Source organism: Anastrepha ludens, chromosome X (assembly GCF_028408465.1).
Source record: "Anastrepha ludens isolate Willacy chromosome X, idAnaLude1.1, whole genome shotgun sequence".
NCBI lineage: Eukaryota > Metazoa > Arthropoda > Insecta > Diptera > Tephritidae > Anastrepha > Anastrepha ludens.
The window spans coordinates 15,242,177-15,262,752 of record NC_071503.1 but is presented as its reverse complement, the minus strand read 5'-3'; the positions used below and the strand labels follow the sequence as shown (position 1 = coordinate 15,262,752).

At 43.7% G+C, this 20,576-nt stretch overlaps 3 protein-coding genes across 3 annotated transcripts; all 3 read left to right on the top strand.

The window, feature by feature from the left end:
- The first annotated feature begins 1,697 nt into the window (after nucleotides 1–1,697).
- Nucleotides 1,698–3,301, top strand: LOC128869660 (uncharacterized). The gene is made up of 2 exons (XM_054112233.1): nucleotides 1,698–2,925; nucleotides 2,990–3,301. The coding sequence occupies exon 1, from the start codon at nucleotides 2,084–2,086 to the stop codon at nucleotides 2,747–2,749; it is 666 nt and encodes a 221-aa protein (XP_053968208.1). The 5' UTR covers nucleotides 1,698–2,083; the 3' UTR covers nucleotides 2,750–2,925; nucleotides 2,990–3,301.
- An 8,966-nt stretch (nucleotides 3,302–12,267) lies between these two features.
- Nucleotides 12,268–12,633, top strand: LOC128869770 (uncharacterized). Its single transcript, XM_054112375.1, has one exon. The coding sequence runs from the start codon at nucleotides 12,268–12,270 to the stop codon at nucleotides 12,631–12,633; it is 366 nt and encodes a 121-aa protein (XP_053968350.1).
- A 1,578-nt stretch (nucleotides 12,634–14,211) lies between these two features.
- On the top strand, nucleotides 14,212–15,006 carry LOC128869769 (uncharacterized). The gene has a single exon (XM_054112374.1). It carries the CDS (start codon nucleotides 14,212–14,214, stop codon nucleotides 15,004–15,006), a length of 795 nt encoding a protein of 264 aa, XP_053968349.1.
- The last annotated feature ends 5,570 nt before the right edge of the window (nucleotides 15,007–20,576 follow it).

The following is a 20,576-nucleotide window of genomic DNA, read 5'->3' as shown; positions in this document are numbered from 1 at the left end:
GCATTCAAGGACATGTGTACCAATATGAAAAAACCAAATTTGAAGTGTCAGGTATTCCCGGGAGAGTTTAAATTATAAATTCCGGGTACCTATTTTACACAATGTATATTTACCTTGGTAGACGCAAACGCCGCAGTAAGCGTTGTGTTCTAGAACACAACAAAAACACAGCGCACTCACTTCACTTTCTTATAAGAATTATTTACCAATATTTGGCGAATCTTCAATTTTTGTCATGTCGAGTAGTCGCGGCTCCGTATATATGTATGTAAATACGTAAATCAATATGTCTTCTAATTGCTCGACAGCCGCAACTGCTGTGCGATACGGGTGCGTAGGCGCGCACAGTAAGATGCTTAAAATAGCAACAAGTAGCTAACGAGGGGTGCCTTTTATATGTCGGGATTTGGCAACCCTGGTGTTGCAATATAGCAACTGACAGCTGTATCGCAAAGTTTGTCATTTTTTGGGTCTTACCTACTCAGAACGTTTTGAAATACCAGCGCTATTTGTGTTGTTTACAGTAACTTAAAAGATTCATCTCGGTCCAAAAATGGAATTAAGTCGTGAACATTTCCGAGCGATTATTTTTTACAACTTTCGACGTGGATTAACTCAGCAACATTGCATGGATGAACTTAATTCATTTTTTTGGCGATGAAGCTCCATCAAGGACCAGTGTTTATCGATGGTATGGTGAATTCAATCGTGGTCGTAGTTCACTCCAAGACGAATTTCGTGAAGGTCGTCCAAAATCAGTTGTTGTTCCGAAAACCATTGATGCTGTGCGCGAACTGATATTGCAAGATCGTCATGTGACCTATCGTGAGATTGAGACAATCTTAGGCATTAGTGGGACCAGTATACATTCAATATTGCATAAACATTTGACTGTCAAAAAAATTTGTTCGCGTTGGATCCCATACAAGTTGTCAATCGGTCCAAAAAAGGGTCGTGTCGATTGGTCGAAGGAAATGCTCAAAAAATACGATCGCGGGGCTTCGAAACACGTCTATGACATCGTGACAGGTGGTGAATCATGGATTTATGCGTTTGAGCCCGAAAGTAAACAGCAGTCGACTGTATGGGTGTTTCAAGATGAGCCAAATCCAACAAAAGTTGTTCGCGCACGAAGCACTTCCAAGCAAATGGTCGCCTGTTTTTTCGGAAAAACTGGGCATGTCGCAACCGTACCACTAGAACAACGCAGAACAGTAAATTCTGAGTGGTACACAACCATTTGTTTGCCAGTTGTCTTCCAAGAAATTAGGAAAACCAATCGCCAAAGACGGATCACTCTTCACCAGGACAATGCGAGCTCTCCCACATCGGCTCAAACAACTGCATTTTTGAGCACCCAAAACATCGAATTAATGGGTCATCCTCCGTATAGTCCTGACTTGGCACCGAATGACTTCTTTTTATTCCCGTACGTAAAAAACAAACTCAGAGGTCAACGTTTTTCGACACCTGAAGAAGCGGTTGCGGCATTCAGAATGCATGTTTTGGAGGTACCTTATTCAGAGTGGCAAAAGTGCTTCGACAATTGGTTCAAACGCATGCAAAAGTATATAGATCTTCATGGAGAATATTTTGAAAAACAATAAAGTGATTTTCGCTGATTAATATTTGTTTTTGTTCTCTAATCCCGATATATAAAAGGCGCCCCTCGTTCCCCCTGTTCTGTCCCGGACATTTCGATACTGAGGAAAGTATCGACGCCATTAGTGTTTGTTCTCGCGTGGTATATAAATATTAAATTAATATATTCCTTTACGTATGTGGCTCTCCAAGTAATAAAAAGTGCACTAAAGCATATTTATATAGCCGCAAAGTAGTAAACTTACACTGAACAGAAGTGGGACTTATTTGGAGGTTACCTTACATAGATTCATCCTCCGGATGAAGCCTAAAGTGCCAACTATTTAATATGCAGCCAGGCGGTTTACCAGATCGGCTATATTAACGGCGCCTACCTAAGGCCAGGCAACGATATGCAAGCTACGGGACCTGGTAGACTCGGACCTGAAAAGTATTGCAAGCAAGAATACAAACGAGAAAGAAGCTTAACTTCGCTCTCTGGATGCACACCACAAGAAAAAAGTGCAAGAACATTGCTGCAAAGCCAAACGTGACACACAGCAAAAAGGACGACGAAAAGCCGACAACGTCCAAAAAAGCGGCGGCGGCCAATGAGATTGCGAGAAAGCACTTCAGTGCGGCACTTGTTGATCGTGGTAGCCCGCTGGGGCAAATGTCGCAGGAGCCGTGGAAATTAAGCTGTTGGAAGCTCTCTTCGCCTACATTCGATGGATCAGGATGGTTCAGCGGCGTCAAAATCATAAAGTGCAAGGACGACAGGTCTCTCACATGGGTTATGGAAGTTGTGAATAAGCTTCAAGGCCTATGGGAAGGTGACGCATTTGAAATAGTGGATTGCAGCTCAGTACCACCGATACCAAAGGCGAAGGTGTTTATACTGCGCACGGTAAGCCCGGAGCATGCACTGCGTCTGCTACAAATGCAGAATAAAGATGTACCTACCGACGACTGGAAGGGGATGAAAGTGGCTAAATCAGCGAATGCAAACGAAAGCCAGAACTATATTCTCCAGATAAATAAAACGGCGGAGGAAATTTTGTACGTGGCGCATTGGAAGCGTGTTCCTTCGTCTCAAAAAACGCAACCCAACGGATTAAATCAAAAACACGCTCAAAATTGTCGAGATGGAGAAGAATCTCGGCATTGAAGACAGGCAGGAACCAAAGCCTGATGCTGAAGGTCCTTCAAATTAACCTTCACAAAAGCAAGAAAGCCTCAATTGAGCTCCTTCAAAATTTGCAACGTGGCTCTAGTCCAAGAAACATGGTATCTGGACTGGACTCACCAAACTACAATAAATACTTCCCCAACGCTACGAACAGTGTAAGAGCAGTAATACTCGTTAAGAAAAGTGTATGTTCTTACTTGAATACCAATCTCTCCACAGATGACCTGACAGTGGCGGCTATTCGGAGCTGCAGGAATGTAATACTACTTCTTGGATCCTGTTATATGTCACACGAGAGGGAAGCACCGCCAGATGAGCTTCGCAGGCTGGTTAAGAAAGCCGAGCAAAGAAAGCTAGTTGTAGGCTCCGATGCTAACTCTCATCAGACTCTCTGGTGGAGCTCCGACATAAACATTAGAGGTGAGTACCTACTTAACTTTATTTTACAAACTAGCTTAGAAGTAGCAAACTGAGATGAGGAACCAATATTTATTGGACCCATCTCCAAAAATGTTCTAGACTTAACTCTCTTTACGGATAACTATACGATGGTGGAAGATTGGAGAGTATTAAAAACACCATCTTTCTCCGACCACAAAGCCATACTAAAGAGGGCGAGAATGTTATTTTAAATTGAAATTGAATGTTTTTTTAATTTTAGAAATCTTAGAAACACAAACTGCGATCTGTTTAGGAAAGTGCTATTGCAAAACCAGTTCAGACCTCGCGGGTTCAGCTCATGTGTTAAACCGGAAGAGAGTGTTAGAAGGGCACTTAATAAAGCATACCAAGCCACTTTTGTGGAAAAAGTAGCTGGGATCAAAAAGACGCACCGTAATAGAATTCTATAAGCTGGCTCGAGTAGCCGATAATGAATCCTGGTGGGAAGAATATAATGATTTACGACGAAGAAAGAGGTGCGTAGAGCCAAGAGATAGTCATGGAAAGACTTCCGTGCAGTATATAAATCACAAACGAAGGGGCTAGGCTCAGGAAACTGTTATCAAAACACCCGAATACGCCCTACTTAATACGTAAATCCAACGTAGACTAGACTGAGAGTTGTGAAGAATCACTACAAGATATAGTCAATAAGCATTGTTTAGGATACATAGACTAGTTAGGTCAGGAGCATGTAAGAAACAACGTAGTAAACATTCCGAAAGGCATTATTTCAACCCAAAAACAAAATGGGCAACAAGCACTTTTGACCCATTTAAATCGCCAGGGCAATCTGTTGCTACTATGGATAAAGACCATATACACAGGATGCCTGAGGTTTAAATATCTGACAATACTCTGGAGATAAGCAAGCTACCGAAAGAAGGTAAAAGCAGCCCCCACTCTCAAAGGAATATAGGCTCATCAGTTTGACCTTATTCCTTCTGAAAACGCTTGACACCCCCTTTAGAGAAAATATAATGTCAAACTTTATGTCTAAGGCACAACACGTATATAAAGGCAGATCCACAGAGACTGCGTTACACTCACAAGTGTTAGTTATAGAGAAAGCTCTAGAGTACAAGGAATACGCTTTAGGAGTATTTCTAAACATTAGTGATGCATTCAACAATCGACACACTTTAAGGGGCCTAGATACAACAAATACATAACTCGCTGTTTATTCATGGATAAAGAACCTTTTGGGTTATAGACTGATACGTGCGGAATGGAACGCAGTTAAACTCACTAAACCAGCATGTGAAGGTACGCCACAAGACGGCGTTCTATCATCACTTCTCTGGTTACTCACAGCTAATGAGTTATTAACGAAAATTGAAGGCACGGCATCTAAACTAATAGCATATGCAGATGACTTAGCCATGGTAGTGATGGGCAAATACTTAGATACCGTGAGCGACATAATGAATATTACACTCGCAACAGTGCATCAAGGGTTAACTCAGACCGACTTGGGGATAAACGCGGATATGATACTTTTTACTAGAAGGTACAAGATCTCGAATCGGCACCCCCGAAGCTTAACGGCTTATAACTGACTCTTAAAGACCACGCAAAGTACCTTGGAATAATTTTAGATAGCAAACTATCATGGAAGCACAATATATCGGAGAGGAAGAAAAATGCTAGAAACGCATTATATGCATGTAAAAGAATGCTGGGAGTTACATGGGGTCTATCTTCTTCAATAATGTTTTGGTACTACTCAGCTGTATTAAAGCCAATATTACTCTACGGTGCTCTAGTTTGGTGAACTGCATTAAGAAAAACGACACACAAAACACTTATGGAAAGTATTTAATGTCTTAGTGCACTTTGCACTACAGGGGCAATTGAAACAACCACCGATTGACATTGCGGGAGAAGGTCTAGCAGCAAGACTTAACGCAAAGGGTGAATTTACCTGTAAAATATTCGAACATATGTAGCTCAATAGGTATGAGTTATCGGACCAATATGGATTACATGACTCCGAAATACAATTGGGTGAAGAGATTCCGAACAACAATAGAAGAAGAGCTTAATATATTTAATGACGGCTCGAGGATGATGGACTGAGTAGGTGCAGGGATTTATTGCGCAGTGCTAGACATCAAAAGGCCAATTAAGCTCCCTGACTACTCCAGTATTTTTCAAGTAGAATTCTTTGCGGTAGGAAAGGCTGCAGAAATAGCACAGAAAAGACATCGAGTAATTCCAATAAAATATACAGGGTGCGCCACCGACATAAAAGCGGTATGAAAACATTGGATAACTTTGAAAAAAAAAAACTGGTTTTTATAAGTGAGGTATTTTTACTTGGTTTGGTTATTTACAATTTATTAAAACTATTTTTTGAATACAATATCAATCAAGTGGTCACCTGTATTAACAATCTCGAACTACGATCTTTTTTCTGCGTTTTTCATCACCTTATCAAGCATTTCGGGGTTTATAGCGTCGATTTCGGCACAAATGTTTGCCTTAAGCTGGTCAATAGTCTGCGGCTTGTTGGCGTAAGCCTTACTTTTCAGATAACCCCACAAAAAGAAGTCCGAGGGGGTTAAGTCAGGTGATCTGGGGGCCCAGTCAATGTCGCCTCTTTTTGATACTAGACGTTCAGGAATTTTCGTTACAGAAATTCAATTGTTGCATTCGCAGTGTGGCATGGCGCACCATCTTCTTGAAATCAGTAACCGTCTAAACCTTTATCACGCATTTGCGGGAAGACATAATGAGCCAACATCCATCGATATCGGTTTCCTTGGCCGGTTTCGTTGTCACGGCAAAAATATGGCCAAATGATGGTTTTGGCGCAAATGCCAGCCCGAACAGTTACTTTCCGGTCATGCAATGGCGTTTCATGGATTTCGTGTGAATTATCAGATCCCCAAATGCGGCAATTTTGTTTATTCACTGGATTTAAACGGCAACAAATTGAAATCGTCCTTTAAAATGCGCCGCATTGTGGTTTCACTGACGCCAAAATGCTGAGCGCGACGACGATACGACACTGTTGGCTCCTGGGTAACGCTCCCCCCACTGCTTCAACAAGTTTATTGGAACGTCTTGGTCGTTGATGAACGGCATGTTGACGATCTCAGTTGAAATTGTACTGAATTGACGTATCGAAAAAATGTATGTTAAAGACGATCGGTTGATAAATGACAAAGTTATATGTTGACAGTCAAGCAACAATAAAGACAATAAACTCATATGAAATTTCCTCTGAATACGTTCTTCGGACCAGGAAAGTCATAGAGGAAGTAGCCGCAGACAGACGGTTACACATCTATTGGGTATACGGAAATAAGGGCATTGCAGGAAACGAAATTGTAGATGAAATTGCCAAAAGCCCCGAAAACGACATACTGAAACCTTTAAATACGGTATACAGTGACATCGCTGTGGACATTAAATTACGGATAGGCAAAAGATAGAACAATCTAGCCACTTGCAAAACCGCGAAAATCATATGTACAGAGAATGCAGATATATACGCCAGATTCGCTCTAGCCCTGTCTAGAAAGGAAAGCAGAACTTTCGTAGGCATACTGACCGGCCACAATTTGTTAGCGGCACACGCATACAAGGTGGGAATTACAAAGAATGATAGCTGCAGATTTTGAAATGAACTAGAAGAAAGGGAAACTGTAGAACACCTTATAGGTCCTTGGCCTGCATTAGCTAGAACCCGAATGAAATGTTAGGAGCTCTACAATATGAGAGGTCAGAATGTCTCTTGGAGTAAGAGCTACAGAGCTTACTTGGATTCGCAAAGAACGCATGCTTATTACAAGAAGCCTAATGAAAGGAAACATAATAGTCAAACTCCATCTGGTACCACTAAGGACCAACAGGTCTATGTGATGGCTTTCAGCCAGCCAGGTCAACCTAACCTAACCTAAAGTCTTCTGTAAAAACCCTACGAACTTATTCCCCAACCCAATAGTTTCACGCAGTTCATTGCTGAGTGAACATCGAACTTGGAAAATACAATCTAATCGTATACTTAAATGATAACATAATAAAAGCAGTAACACAATGGACACCAATATTAGACACTTTAACAACAAAGAAAATTCCTGCTTTTATTTTAGACCAAATCAAACAAAAACGCAAACTCAGAAAAGACTGGCAACGCTCCAAACACTCAGCCGATAAAACGAAACTAAACAAATCATCAAATGAACTCAAAAAAATTCTCCAAGAACATAATGGCAATCAGCTGAAGAAGTACCTTAGCAGCCTCAAAACAACTACAGCTACCAACTACTCCCTATGGAAAGCAACTAAAAAACTCACTAAAACAACTATACAGAAGCCTCCAATAAAAACAAATTCCAACACATGAGCAAGAACAAGCAAAGAGAAAGCTGAAACATTAGCTGACCACTTTAAAACAATATTTACAAATACATGGAAAATAAAAACATTGACCTGCCAAACACAATTGAAAAAGCAGACCACGCAATACAAAACACTACAAAAGAAGAAATCAAATATTATATAAAGAAACTTAAAGACAAAAAGACACCCCCACTCCCATGGCAGCCGGTTCTACGTTATCGGAATGACTCGGGTTTTTATTCCCGACCAAGGGCTGCCGCCCCAGTATACTAGCCCTGTCTAGTGTACCGTATTTTACCCTAAATCTATCGTCACAGGAGCAACTCATTGCAGCCAGTTTGCTCCAAATACTTCTCTTCCGGGCTGGCGTCGAACCCAACCCCGGACCTGAAGTATTCTACTGCTGCATTTGCCACAAACGGCTCCACCCGAACTCCACCTCGGTTAGGTGTAACCAGTGCAACGGGTGGTGCCATCTTAAGACCTGCTCAGGCCTTAAGAGTCACAGGGAGTGGTCCACAAGGTATGTGGCCACGTGTTGCTCCCGCTCACAGGCGGTCACCGCCTCCACGGCTACACTGCCCTCAGTGCCGGCACATCACACTGCCGCCACTAACAACACCTCAACGGTCAGGAGCCCCCAAGAGCAACACGACTCCCTCTCCAACCCACAACCCTCCTGCTCCTACCCCAGTACCTCGGAACCTGACAACTGTCCAATGCAATTCTTGCAGTGGCTGGTGTCACTTTCGGAGGTGCTCCGGCCTGCACACCACCAGTGAGTGGACACGCGACTACGTTGCCCCCTGCTGCAGAGCTCTGCACCCGCAACCGCCCCCCGTGGCGCGGCCATCTGACAACATCAGGCCACTCCCCATTTTGCGGAACGCACATCAGGACCAACGCAGACAACATCACGCATCCCTCACCCCCCGAATTACGACGACACTCCCGCGAAGCTTTAAGCTTCTGAAACTGAACTGCAACGGACTCACGAGCAAAATTGACGAGATAGTCGACTTCATGAGTCGGTTCGGAATCAAGATAGCTGCGGTCCAGGAGACAAAACTGCACGCTAGCTCCCCCCTGATTACCAGGGACGGCTACAATGTGCACCGAAAGGACCGCGAGCGAGACAACGGTGGTGGCCTAGCGTTCATAGTACACCATTCAGTGCAGTATCGTCTTATTGATGAAGGCATCGACCGCAGGGACAGCACCTTAGAACGTCAAGGTATAGCTGTCCGGTCAGGCGATGCCGAGCTCGAAATTTACAATATTTACATACCCCCTGTCACCTGCTGCCCGGCAGGATATCTCCCCGATATTAGTGCGCTCATCAGGGGAGAAAACCGATTGGTAGTAGGTGACTTTAACGCGCATCACGATCTTTGGCATTCAAGCCTGCCAAATGATCGTAGGGGACAGCTATTGGCAGAGCAGATAGACGATTCGACGTTCAGCACTGTAAACGACGACGCCCCCACTAGGGTAGTGGGCAATTGTAGCAGCTCGCCTGATATAACAATTGCTAGCGCTGGACTGATAAATAGCATAACCTGGCGACCTATGCTATCGCTTGCATCAGACCACTTGCCCATTATCATCTCGATCGAGAGACCCGCCGACTTTGTTTCCGCGGATCACCGGTCATACATCAACTTCAACAAAGCTGATTGGACCAGATTCGCGGAATTTACTGAGAACATCTTCGCAGCCCTACCCACTCCCACCGATGTGCGCGCAGGCGAACGCGCATTCCGCAAGGCGATTACAGCTGCCGCGGCTCGCTTCATACCTGCTGGACGGATCCGGGAATTACGTCCCAATTTTCCAGCCGAAGCAGCCGTTATGGCAAACGAGCGTGACCGCCTACGCCAGGCCGATCCCGGGGATCCTCGCATAAAGGATCTCAATTTGGAGATCCGGCAACTGGTCACCCAACATAAGCGGACCAAATGGGTAGAGCATCTGAAGTCCTGTAACTTCACCTCTGGTGTGAGCAAGCTCTGGTCAACGTAAGGTCCCTGTCGAACCCGACGAAGCACAACGACAAGGTGGATATCACCTTCAACGGTCGTACTTCGTCGGACCCGAAAAGATGCGCGAGCTATATTAGCCGGCAATTTATATTGCATCCTCCGGTCGACAGATCCAAACGTTGTGCCACAAACTGCCCTACAACAGTGCACCGCTTACTTTCACCAGCGACGAGGTTCAGGGGGCCATCAAACACATGAAACCTTCAAAAGCCATTGGCCCCGACGGACTAAACATGCTGATGCTGAAAAAGCTGGGTCCACTGGGAGTAGAATATCTCACAAAGGTCTTCAACCTGTCCATGGCCACTCTCATTATTCCTGATAAGTGGAAATTAGGGAGAGTGGTCCCACTGCTGAAGCCTGGGAAACCCGCCAACCAAGGGGAGTCTTATCGTCCGATAACTCTCCTTTCCTCAGTAGTGAAGACACTTGAAGCCCTTCTACTCCCACTCCTCACACAACACCTGACTCCAGCCCCACACCAGCATGGTTTCCGTAGAGTGCACAGTACCACCACGGCACTCACCGTCATAAACACCCAGGTAAACCGCGGACTAAACCAAAACCGCCCCTGCGAGAGGACTGTCCGATCATGGGCCAGGTAGATGGAAGCCAGTATGATGCCGACAACGTCGTTGGCTTCTGCCTCCATAGGTGTTACATCCTGTGAACAATATGATGGGGTTAAAAATATGTTCAAATGTTTCTTAGCTACAATACAAGATCTGGGATTACCTCCAGTCCGTTTGTGGAAAAGGTTATGATTGATTCCAGTAAACCCTTTCACCTCGGAGCTCCGCATCCAGGGCTCCTGGATTCCGCCAGGAGATCGGTTAGGTTATCCGTTGGAGTCCGCGAGTCCTGCAAGTTTTTTTGGACAACCTTGAGACCCATGCTGCCGGTCGTTTTACAATTGGCGGCGTCGCCAAACTGAACTCCCGGGCGCTGCTCATTAGCGCCATCGTTTTTGGTAGACGTGGCGTCGTTAAGTTAAGGCGCAACTCGTTGGCGCCGCCAACCTCGTCCTGTTCATCCTCCGAATTTGCAGAGCGGAATATCTTCAGTTGCGTTTTCCTGACGCCGAACCGAAGTTTGTTGTCCACTTTTCCCAGTGGCTCGATGCTCTCCTCCGATATTTGGAGAAGGAGGGACACACTGTTCTTTTGCGGAGCCTCCGCTTTGATGATGCTCCAGTATCCATCGGAACAGTGCGGTTGTGTACCTGCAAGTATGGAATTAGTTGCTTAGCTTCGAACTTCAGTATCCAGATGCGAGCCCTCGGCCGTCAAGGGATTTCGCTGGCCGGGATTAGTGTAAGCCTCAAACCTTCCCAGTCGTTCTGGATCTTGCCCACAGCTGTTTGCAGGAAGTTAAGAGAGAGTTGATCATCGCACTTCACCTCATCGTGGACCACCTCCATTGAATCAAGTCCTGACACTTGACCCTCCGAGGTCCAATTTCGGACCACTTCCCCGATGCAGGTTTATCGCGGTTCGTTATTTCATCAACCAACGCTATTTGCAGGTAATCCCGTGCTACCTCATTAACTGTGCGTTTGGCTGGCTTTGGTATTGAAGCAGTGTGAACCGACACTTTGTGCTTCTTCGTAGGTTTGTCGTTTTCGTCCTGCGAACGATTGCGTTTCACGGCTTCTACCTTCTGGGTGGCCTGGAACGCCAAATACTCATAGGCCACCTTTTGGCACCTTGCCTTATCGGCCACAAGATACCAATAGCTCATCCTCTGAGGTAGTTCCCAACTTCCTCAGTTCGTTAGTGTCGGTCCGTGTTGTCCATTTGTCCATCTGTTGTATCAACGGGTGCGTCAGCTTCTCCATCCGTTTTGGGTGTGTGTCCGTCCGTTGCCCGTCTTCTTGGTAGCGTTATCCGAGTTTTTTTTTTTGGTTGTTTATTTTTCTGTTTCTTGCGGTCACCTGCCCTTCCAGAGGGCTGCCCATGTCGCCGTGTGCGGTGACCAATGAGGATATAGGGGAAATAATCGGTCCGCCATGGCACAGCCCCATACGATGGTAAGGCCACCGCTACAACCTGAGGAGACCTGATATCAGGAGGGCTCCATTAAGAGGGAGCCTAATTTTATCCCCCGGCTGCCAAACCCTACCAATAAGCACGGGTCGAGTTACACCTTGGGTTGAGGGAGTTTTTTTAGCGAAGTTTACGTCTGCGACCTGTGTGGTTCGCGAGAGATCTACTCGCCCTGGAGACCCACCTGGAGACGCGCCCTATAGAGAAAACAGGGTGTGTATGTACATACATATGGTATACCTATGTACATACAGTGGCTCACAGCTATTTCATGCAGTTTTAGTTTATGAATTTAAATTATTGCAGAATGAAAAATTGTCGGAATTAAAAAAAAATTTAATGTAAATATTTAGTTGAATAATTTGCTAACATAATGAGTAGAGCAAAATTCGTAGATATATAGTCCCACTCACACTACGGGATGAAATGCAACTACAATGCGGTATCTTTGCTCACAGCTTATTTCATGCAAGCACTTGTTTATGTTGTGGCGGCGGCTAGTCACTTGGTTAACGGTATTTTGAATTTCTAGTTTATCTAACTAGCGCATAGTTATTGTTCTATACAATTTTTAGTATGTTTCTGATCGCCAAGTGGGCAATATAAAAATATATAAAAAATGGGCCGACGTACTACGATTGAACAGCGAGAACTGGTGATGAAGCATTTGCAAAGCGGAAAGTCGCAGCGAAAAATTGCGGAAATAGTTTGTTTGAGTAGTGCTACAGTACAAAATATCATTGAACGCTTCGTTAATGAAAATCGGGTGCAAAATAAAGCCCGATGTGCCCCAAATAAAATTTTCGACGAACGTGATGAGCGTTTAATTGTTCGAAAAATAAAAGAAAACCCAATGCTATCGGCTTCGAAACTGCTAAACGAAGTTCAACAGGAAGTGGGCAAATCATGTTGCGTCGAAACAGTGCGACGGGTACTACGTGAAAAGGACTTTAATCGTCGCATAGCACGAAAAAGCCATTCATAAATAAAAAAATCAATTGAGCCGAGTTGCCTTTGCCAGAGAGCTCGAAATTAAAGATTTTGATTTCTGGAAAACGGTAATATTTTCTGACGAGTCCAAATTCAACCTATTCGGCTCAGATGGAATGTCTTACGTCTGGCGGAAACTCCATAAAAGCAACATAAAACCGACTGTGAAACATGGTGGTGGCAGTGTAATGGCATGGGCATGTATGTCAGCAGCCGGCGTAGGAAATTTAGTGTTTTTCGAGGGTATTATGGTCAAAACAATGTACCTTAATATTCTAAAAGATAATCTACTCCAAAGTGCTGCGAATCATGGAATACCTAAAGATTTCCGTTTCTACCAGGACAATGACTCTAAACACAAGGCGGCAATCGTGCAGACATGACTCATATAGAACTGTCCACATTTAATGGAACCACCGACTCAATCGCTTCACATGAACGTCATCGAGAATTTATGGTCATTACTGGAAACAAAAATCCGCCACACATCACATAAGCAATAGAAATCAGATAAAAACCGTAATTTTGGAGCAGTGGAACAAAATCGGACCGGAAGTAATGAAAAAGCTAGTAGAGTCAAGGCCAGAAAGGTTAAAAGCTGTTAATAAAGCCAAAGGATACCACATAAAGTAATGAATCATTTTTAAATCATTGGTTAAACTTAAATTTAAGAAAAAATTAATACTGCATGAAATAACCTGTGCCTTAAAATTTTCAACTGTTCTGTGTTTTTGTTTTTTATATTTAAAAAAAAATATATGAAGTACCCTTTACCCTTGGGGGAACCTGTTATCCCTATAGGGCGCGTCCTTAGGTGGTGGATAGGGGAACGCCTCACAGATATGGAAGGTAGGAGAGTAGGTCTCCCGCGAACCACACAGGTCGCAGACGTAAACTTAGTTAAAAAACTCCCTCAACCCAAGGTGTGATGCGGCCCGTGCTTATTTGGTGGGTTTGGCAGCCCGGGGACTAAATAAGGCTGTCTTCGTACGGTGCCCTCCTGATATCAGGCCGCCTCAGGTTGTAACGGTGGCCTTGCCATGGTATGGGGCGCTGCCATGGTCGACCGGATATTTCCCCTTTATCCTCTTTGGTCACCGCGCATGGCGACATGCGCAGCTCCCTTGGCGGGGCAGGTGACCGTACAAACCAGAGGAAATGCTGAAACAAAAAACTAAAAATTCGGATGACGGAAAAACAAACTCGGAACAAACGGACAAAATGACGGGAAAACGTACTGACGCAACGACAGCACGGACTGATAAAAAACCAAACACGCGGACAGAACTACAGGACAAGCAAACAGACAGACAGGAGGAAGTGACGGACGCACTTTAAAAACAGTCAGAAAATTGGACAAGACGTACGAGCAAGGACGATTTAGGATGACTGGGGCACCCTCAGAGGATGAGTTCTTGGCTGGAGGTCAGTTGAGGGCAAAACTGTGGGCCACAGTACACCAACAACTATAAATCAACCAACAACATCCACTAAAGCCATGGGGAAAAAGCGTGGTAATAAAGGTCCCTCGAGGTATAAACTTTACCAGAGGTCTCTCGCTATCCTTGGCAGGATGCGAAAAAACGAGACCGAAGGTAAAGTTCGTCCCAAAGATGAGACCGACAAGGCAAGATGTCAAAAGGTGGTTGATGAATACTTGGCGTTCCAAGCCGCCAACAGGGCAGATGCCAAAACACGAAACCGCTCGCATTACGAAACTGGGAAGGTAACAAAGAAGCACAAGATATCGGATCAGGTTGTAGTTGCCTCCAAACCTATCAAGCGATTTAGTGAGGTGGCACGGGACCATCTCCAAACGGCATTGGTAGACGAAACTTCTAACCGCGGAAAACCAGTGCTTGACAAATGGTCAGAGCTTGAGGCACGGTTGTCTCGCATAGTCTTTGACCATGTCATGGCGAATCCGGATAACCAAACACCAGGTTTCGACTCGGTGGAGGTTGTCCGCGGTTACCGTGTCATTAAATGCGATGACCAATTCTCACTGCATTTTCTGACAAACGTGATTGGTAAAATCCAGAACAGCTGGGAAGGCTTGAAACTCAAGCTAATTCCGGCTAGCGAGATTCCACGAAGGCCGAGGGCTCGCATCTGGGTACCAAACATAGAGTTTGAAGCCAATCAAATAATCCCCTACGTTCAGGCGCATAATCGCTCGGTGCCGATGGCCGATTGGTCGATCATCAAAGCGGAGGCTCCGCAAAGGCACAGCAGGTCTTTCCTCCTTCTAATTACAGAAGAGAGTCTGGAACCACTGGAGAAAGTGGGGAAAAAAACTTCAGTTTGGGATCAGGAAGACCCAGCTGAAGATATTCCGTTCTGCAAACCCGGAAGAGGAGCAGGATGAGGTCGATGGTGCCAACGAACTGCTGACTGGCATGCAGCTAGATGACACCGAGTTCGAAAAGGGAAACCAATAAACATGGGTTTAACGGTTGTCCAAATTAATCTGCAGCATTCACAGTCTGCAACAGACAACCTAACCGTTCTCCTGGCGGAGGAGGACGTGGACATCGCATTAATTCAGGAACCCTGGGTGCGGAGCACCGAGGTGAAAGAGTTCACTGGGAAATCCTACAATATCTACTATAAACGGATAGAAGGTAATTCCAGAACATGTATTGTAGCTAAAAAACACTTAAACACATTTTTAATTCCTATATATAGTTCACAGGATGTGACGGCTGTTGAGGTGGAATCCACTGACGGAGTCAGAATAACGCTTGCCTCTATATACATGGCACACGAAAGACCAGAACCGCCTGAGGAGGCCCGTAAACTTGTGCGGGAAAACCCGAACAAAACCCTGCTTCTCGGATGTGATGCCAATGCAAGGCATACTCTATGGGGAAGCTCCGAAACAAACGACCGAGGTGAGTCTCTTTATGATTTCATAATTAACACTAACTTGTCGGTATGTAACAGGGGTAACACTCCCACTTTCCCCTTTCCAAGTACGGAGTACTTCAGGGGATGGGAGGAAGTGATCGATGTTACCCTTATGTCTGAAAACAGTTCAGTAATGTGAGACAATTGGAGGGTCTCTGATAAAAGATTTTTCAGATCACAGCTGGATCCTGTACGATCTGGATCTTAATGTTGATCCGCCCTTACCGTATAAAATCCACTAAGAACCAACTGGAAAAGGTTCAGAAACATAGTCAATAAAAGGATAGGAGAGATTCCCATCCCCAAAATCACTCTCACCGAAAGCCTTGAGAGTAGGGCCACAACACTGGAGAAGGTATTTAGTAGGGCCTACAAAACGTCCTGCCCCATAAAATTTAGCAAAAAATCCCATCCTCCTTTGTTGAGCAGTGAGCTCTCGAAACTAAGGGAAAAATCTAGATCAACGTTTAACCTCAGCTACTCGACAGGAAATTGGCAATTGTACAAAGAGAGTCGGAGACAATTAGGGCCGCCAAGAAAGAGAGCTGGAGCGAATTTTGTTCGTCAATCGAATCCACCAGGGATTCTGCCAGGCTAAGCCGTGTTCTGTCCAAAGATCATTCAATGGCTTCTTGGGTCAAGAAGCCTGTTGGTACTTGGACTGCTACGACAGAAGAATCGCTAGAACTTCTGCTAAACACGCATTTCCTGGGGTGCTGCGTCCACGAAAGTGGGAGGGGAAGTATCAGGCGGAGCCAACATAATCCACAGCATCTTGCAAAAGAAATAATTACAAAGGAGAAAGTTGCATGGGCAATTAAATCTTTTTCACCTTTTACATCTCCGGGGCCAGATGGGATCATTCCAAAGATGTTACAGGAAACCTTGGACTGTATCCTACCAGGGCTAGAGGAAATTTTTAAAGCGTGTTTAAACGTAGGTCATGCTCCAGATAGTTGGAAACTAGTGAAGGTCGTCTTCATTCCAAAAATAGGCAGGAGGGGACATGAATCAGCGAAGGACTATAGGCCAATCAGTCTTTCGTCTTTCCTGTTAAAAACCTTTGAAAGACTTTTGGATATATATCTAAGAAGCTCTTTGGAGAGCTCTGGTATATCTACTGCACAACATGCGTAGCTTAAAGGCAATTCTACGAAGACAGCGCTTCACGAGGTAATCCGAACAATAGAGGGCTCTCTAGAGAACAAACATTATACCATGGCGGCATTCTTGGATACAGAAGGCGGCTTTAACAATGTTAGTACAGATGCGATCCAACGGGCGTTGATAGACTTAGAGGTGGACAATTGCATCAGTAATTGGGTCATCTCTATGCTAGAAACCAGGGTCATCAAAGCTAATATGGGTAATATCAGCCTAACCAAGAAGGTCCACAGAGGCATCCCACAGGGGGGAGTATTGTCTCTACCTCTCTGGTTATGCGTTATTAGCAAAGTCTTAACAAAACTTAATAGAGGTGGGGTAAAAGTGGTGGCATAGGCTGATGATGTGGTATTAATGGCGTCAGGACTGTGTCCTAATACGATCAGTGGGATCATCTAAAGGGCGTTAGGCGAGCTTAACTCTTGGGCCACAGGCTGTGGCCTAGGTTTAAACCCACGTAAAACAGAACTTATGCTTTTCACCACCAGATATAAGGTACCAACTTTTACCCTACCAAATATTAACGGACAAACTCTCTCACTATCACCCAGCGCAAAGTACTTAGGGGTAATTCTGGACTCCAAACTTAGCTGGAAATTAAAAGCTGAAGTTACCCGTTCTGAAGGCAGAAATTGCTTTATATGCCTGTAAACGTAGGCTTGGAAGAAGATGGGATCTTCAACATAAGCATACATTATGGCTGTATAAGACGGTTACACGACCTATTTTATCGTATGTTTCGGTAGTTTGGTGGAAGGCTCTAGGGAGAGAGTACAATACCAAACTGCTCGGCAGAATACAAAGATCAGCCTGTGCAATAACGGTCGGTGCAATCAGATCATGTCCTAGAGAGGCTCTCAATGCACTGACACACGTTATTCCAATTGACCTACATATTAAGAAGACGGCAACCATGAGTGCATTTAGGTTAAATGAAGCGGGTCGCTGGAGAGGAAAAACTTATGGTAATGCTAGTCTATTATTGCGACAAACTCAGTTAATCTCGGTGAGAACTGACTACATCGTCCCGACGGTAACATTCAATAGGAATTTTGCCACTCTCTTTCCATCTAAGGAAGAATGGAATAAGGGACTCTCTCTAAACAACTTCGACACTACAGTATATACGGATGGAAGTAAAATGGGCTGCGGTGTTTGAGCTGGTATATATTCTCACAGACTTAAAATTGAGAAATCTGTGCGTCTCCCTAATGCCAGCGGTGTCTTCCAGGTGGAAGTACTGGCATTTGGGGAAGCTCGTAGGCTACTAATCGCAGATTTCTCTTTTAAGGGTAATATCGCTATTCTCCCGGATAGCCAAGCTGCAATCCAGGCGCTGGTTTCGGCTACAACAACCTATAAAGTGGTGGAACAAAGTAGGAATAGCCTCACAATCTTGAGTGGAAACCATAAAGTTACCTTAATCTGGGTTCCGGGACATCGGAACATTGAAGGTAACGAAAAAGCAGATGACCTGGCAAGAGTCAACGAATATAACTCGTATTCAAAGGCACAGCACTGTGCCAATAATTGTGAATTATGAAGTATCAACAAAACTGTATCATAATTTATTTATACAACTTTTCAGGTCTTTACTAGGGAGTAGAACCAGAGAATGTTAATGCAATGAGAAGGAGCAAATGTTAAACGAGCTTTTTTCGAGTTCTAATTTGTAGATTCATAATAAGGTCATTTCAAATTCAACTTTGCTCACGAGTGGCGAATTGCAGATATTTACCACGCGAGTGACGCGAGTGGAGGGTTTCTATATTTACTTACCACGCTAGGACAGAAATTCAGATTTTTTCTGCGTTTACCATACTACTGAGGAAGTTCATAAGATTTTTCGGCACACTACTAAGGAAATCGAAGCGAATAAATCTGCGATTAAGAAGGCCGCGCGGCAGTTAGTTTGTGGTGCAGAAGCTAAAGTCGGCGGAGTTATTCGTTTTGTTTTTTGGCACGTATTTAATTCAGGTTCAAGTCCTGAAGTCATATTTTTTTTTCTTGCACATTTTATTTTACAATTCAAACCAGGAAAGTTTGGTAAAATTTTTGAGTTTATTTTAATTAAAATTTCTTTAAAATACTGTTTTTTTTGTATTTTATAAATGGAAATTTCTTTTCGGTATAAAATAGTTCGTACTGGATATGACCTGACTTTTATATAAATCAATCAAAACAGAAAATATGTACATATATCTATAATCTATTTCATCAAATCCAAATTATATTGATGAGAAAATATCATTCTAATATCCGTCCAGAAAGCCAAACGCGCAAACACACATACATATGCATATAATTACGCATACAAACTTTCAACTAACGCAGAATATGTGCATATAAAACTGCGAATCGAATAAATGAGTGATTTAGAAAAGTTCATTAGTGATTATAGATTAGCGCAATCGTGAAAGACGTGTTGTGTGTGCGGTACATAGTCTCAATTTTGACTCAGGTTGAAATCCTGTACGCGGTTTTTTGTTCGATATTTCATTTTTTATATTTGGTTTAATTAGAATTGATTTAAAATAGTGTATTCAGGTTTTTCTAATACCTGTTATTTAGAAATTTATTTTCTATATAACATTATTCATACTTCTTTTGAATTGATTTATATGTAAAACAGCCATAAAGGCAATCATATGAATATGCATTCCTATATTTAATCTCTTCAGTCAAATCTGAACTACTTACATACACATATTGATGAGAAAATATTCTAATATCCATGGATGCATCCAGAAAGCCAAACGCGCATACACGCATATGTATATAAATATATACAAACCTTCAACGAACGCAAAATGTATGCATATAAAAAACAACATCTCCGACCGTCTTCTTGTCCGTCAGTGAAAAGATGGGATATGTATACCCTATGAGCAAAAAGAACCGGGAAGGTGACGTTGACTGACTCGAAGCCAAGGCATAGTCCACCATGAGTACCTTCCATCGGGCCAGACAGTCAATAGAGAATATTATTTATCCGTTTTGAAGCCTTAGAGAGATGCTGTGTGTTGGAAACCGCCGGAAATGTGAGCAAACAATTCTCAGATTTTGCATGATGATAACGCGCCATCGCACTGATCAAAGAGAATACAAATCGGCCTGCCGGGGGTGTTTGGAGGACTGGGTTAAACGTTGGTACATGTGTGTTGCTTCAGACGGGTCATATTTTGAAGGAGATAATATAAATTTGCCTTAAATTTAACTCTGTTTTGTTTAATTTAAACATTCCCGGTACTTTCTGATCATAAGGTACATATATGCGGCTTTGCGGACAGCAATGTGTGATTCGCTGGAAGTCGCATTAACTCGCGACTGTCGCACAGTTAGAAGACATATTTACATACATATAAGGGTGCATACATACATACGGAGCCGCGGCCACTCGACATGACAAAAATTTAAGATTTATCAAATATTGGCAAATAATTCCACGCGAAATATTCCAATATTGACTATTTTCGAATGGTCGCGAAAATTGGCATATGGGCGGCTCGTTTATGAATGAAATTGAAATATGAGCTCTAACTTATGAATGAACTTTTTGTTTTTGATCTAAATTGTTCAGCGCCGTCGCTGATAGAATCATGGCCGCTGCGACTGCGTCTACGAATGTATTTTGTTTTTGTAGTCGCTAGGCTTAGATTTTAGCTTTGGGCGACATGCGCATGTGAGGTATGTGTTTTTGTTGTGTTCTAGAACATTTTAGAATGTGTGGTGGCAAAGCGGCCATCGCGTTGTGCTTGCTGTTGCTTTTGCGTCTATCAAAGTATTGTGTTTTTGTAAGTACAATATTAGGAATATCGACTGGTGAAAGACAAAAGTACGCGGAAGCAAGAAGGGAGCGCTGTG

Excerpts from the sequence above, each read along its gene's own strand:
- LOC128869770 (XM_054112375.1), top strand. The coding sequence starts at position 12,268 with ATGGGCCGACGTACTACGATTGAACAGCGAGAACTGGTGATGAAGCAT.
- LOC128869769 (XM_054112374.1), top strand. The coding sequence starts at position 14,212 with ATGCGAAAAAACGAGACCGAAGGTAAAGTTCGTCCCAAAGATGAGACC.
- LOC128869660 (XM_054112233.1), top strand. The coding sequence starts at position 2,084 with ATGCACACCACAAGAAAAAAGTGCAAGAACATTGCTGCAAAGCCAAAC.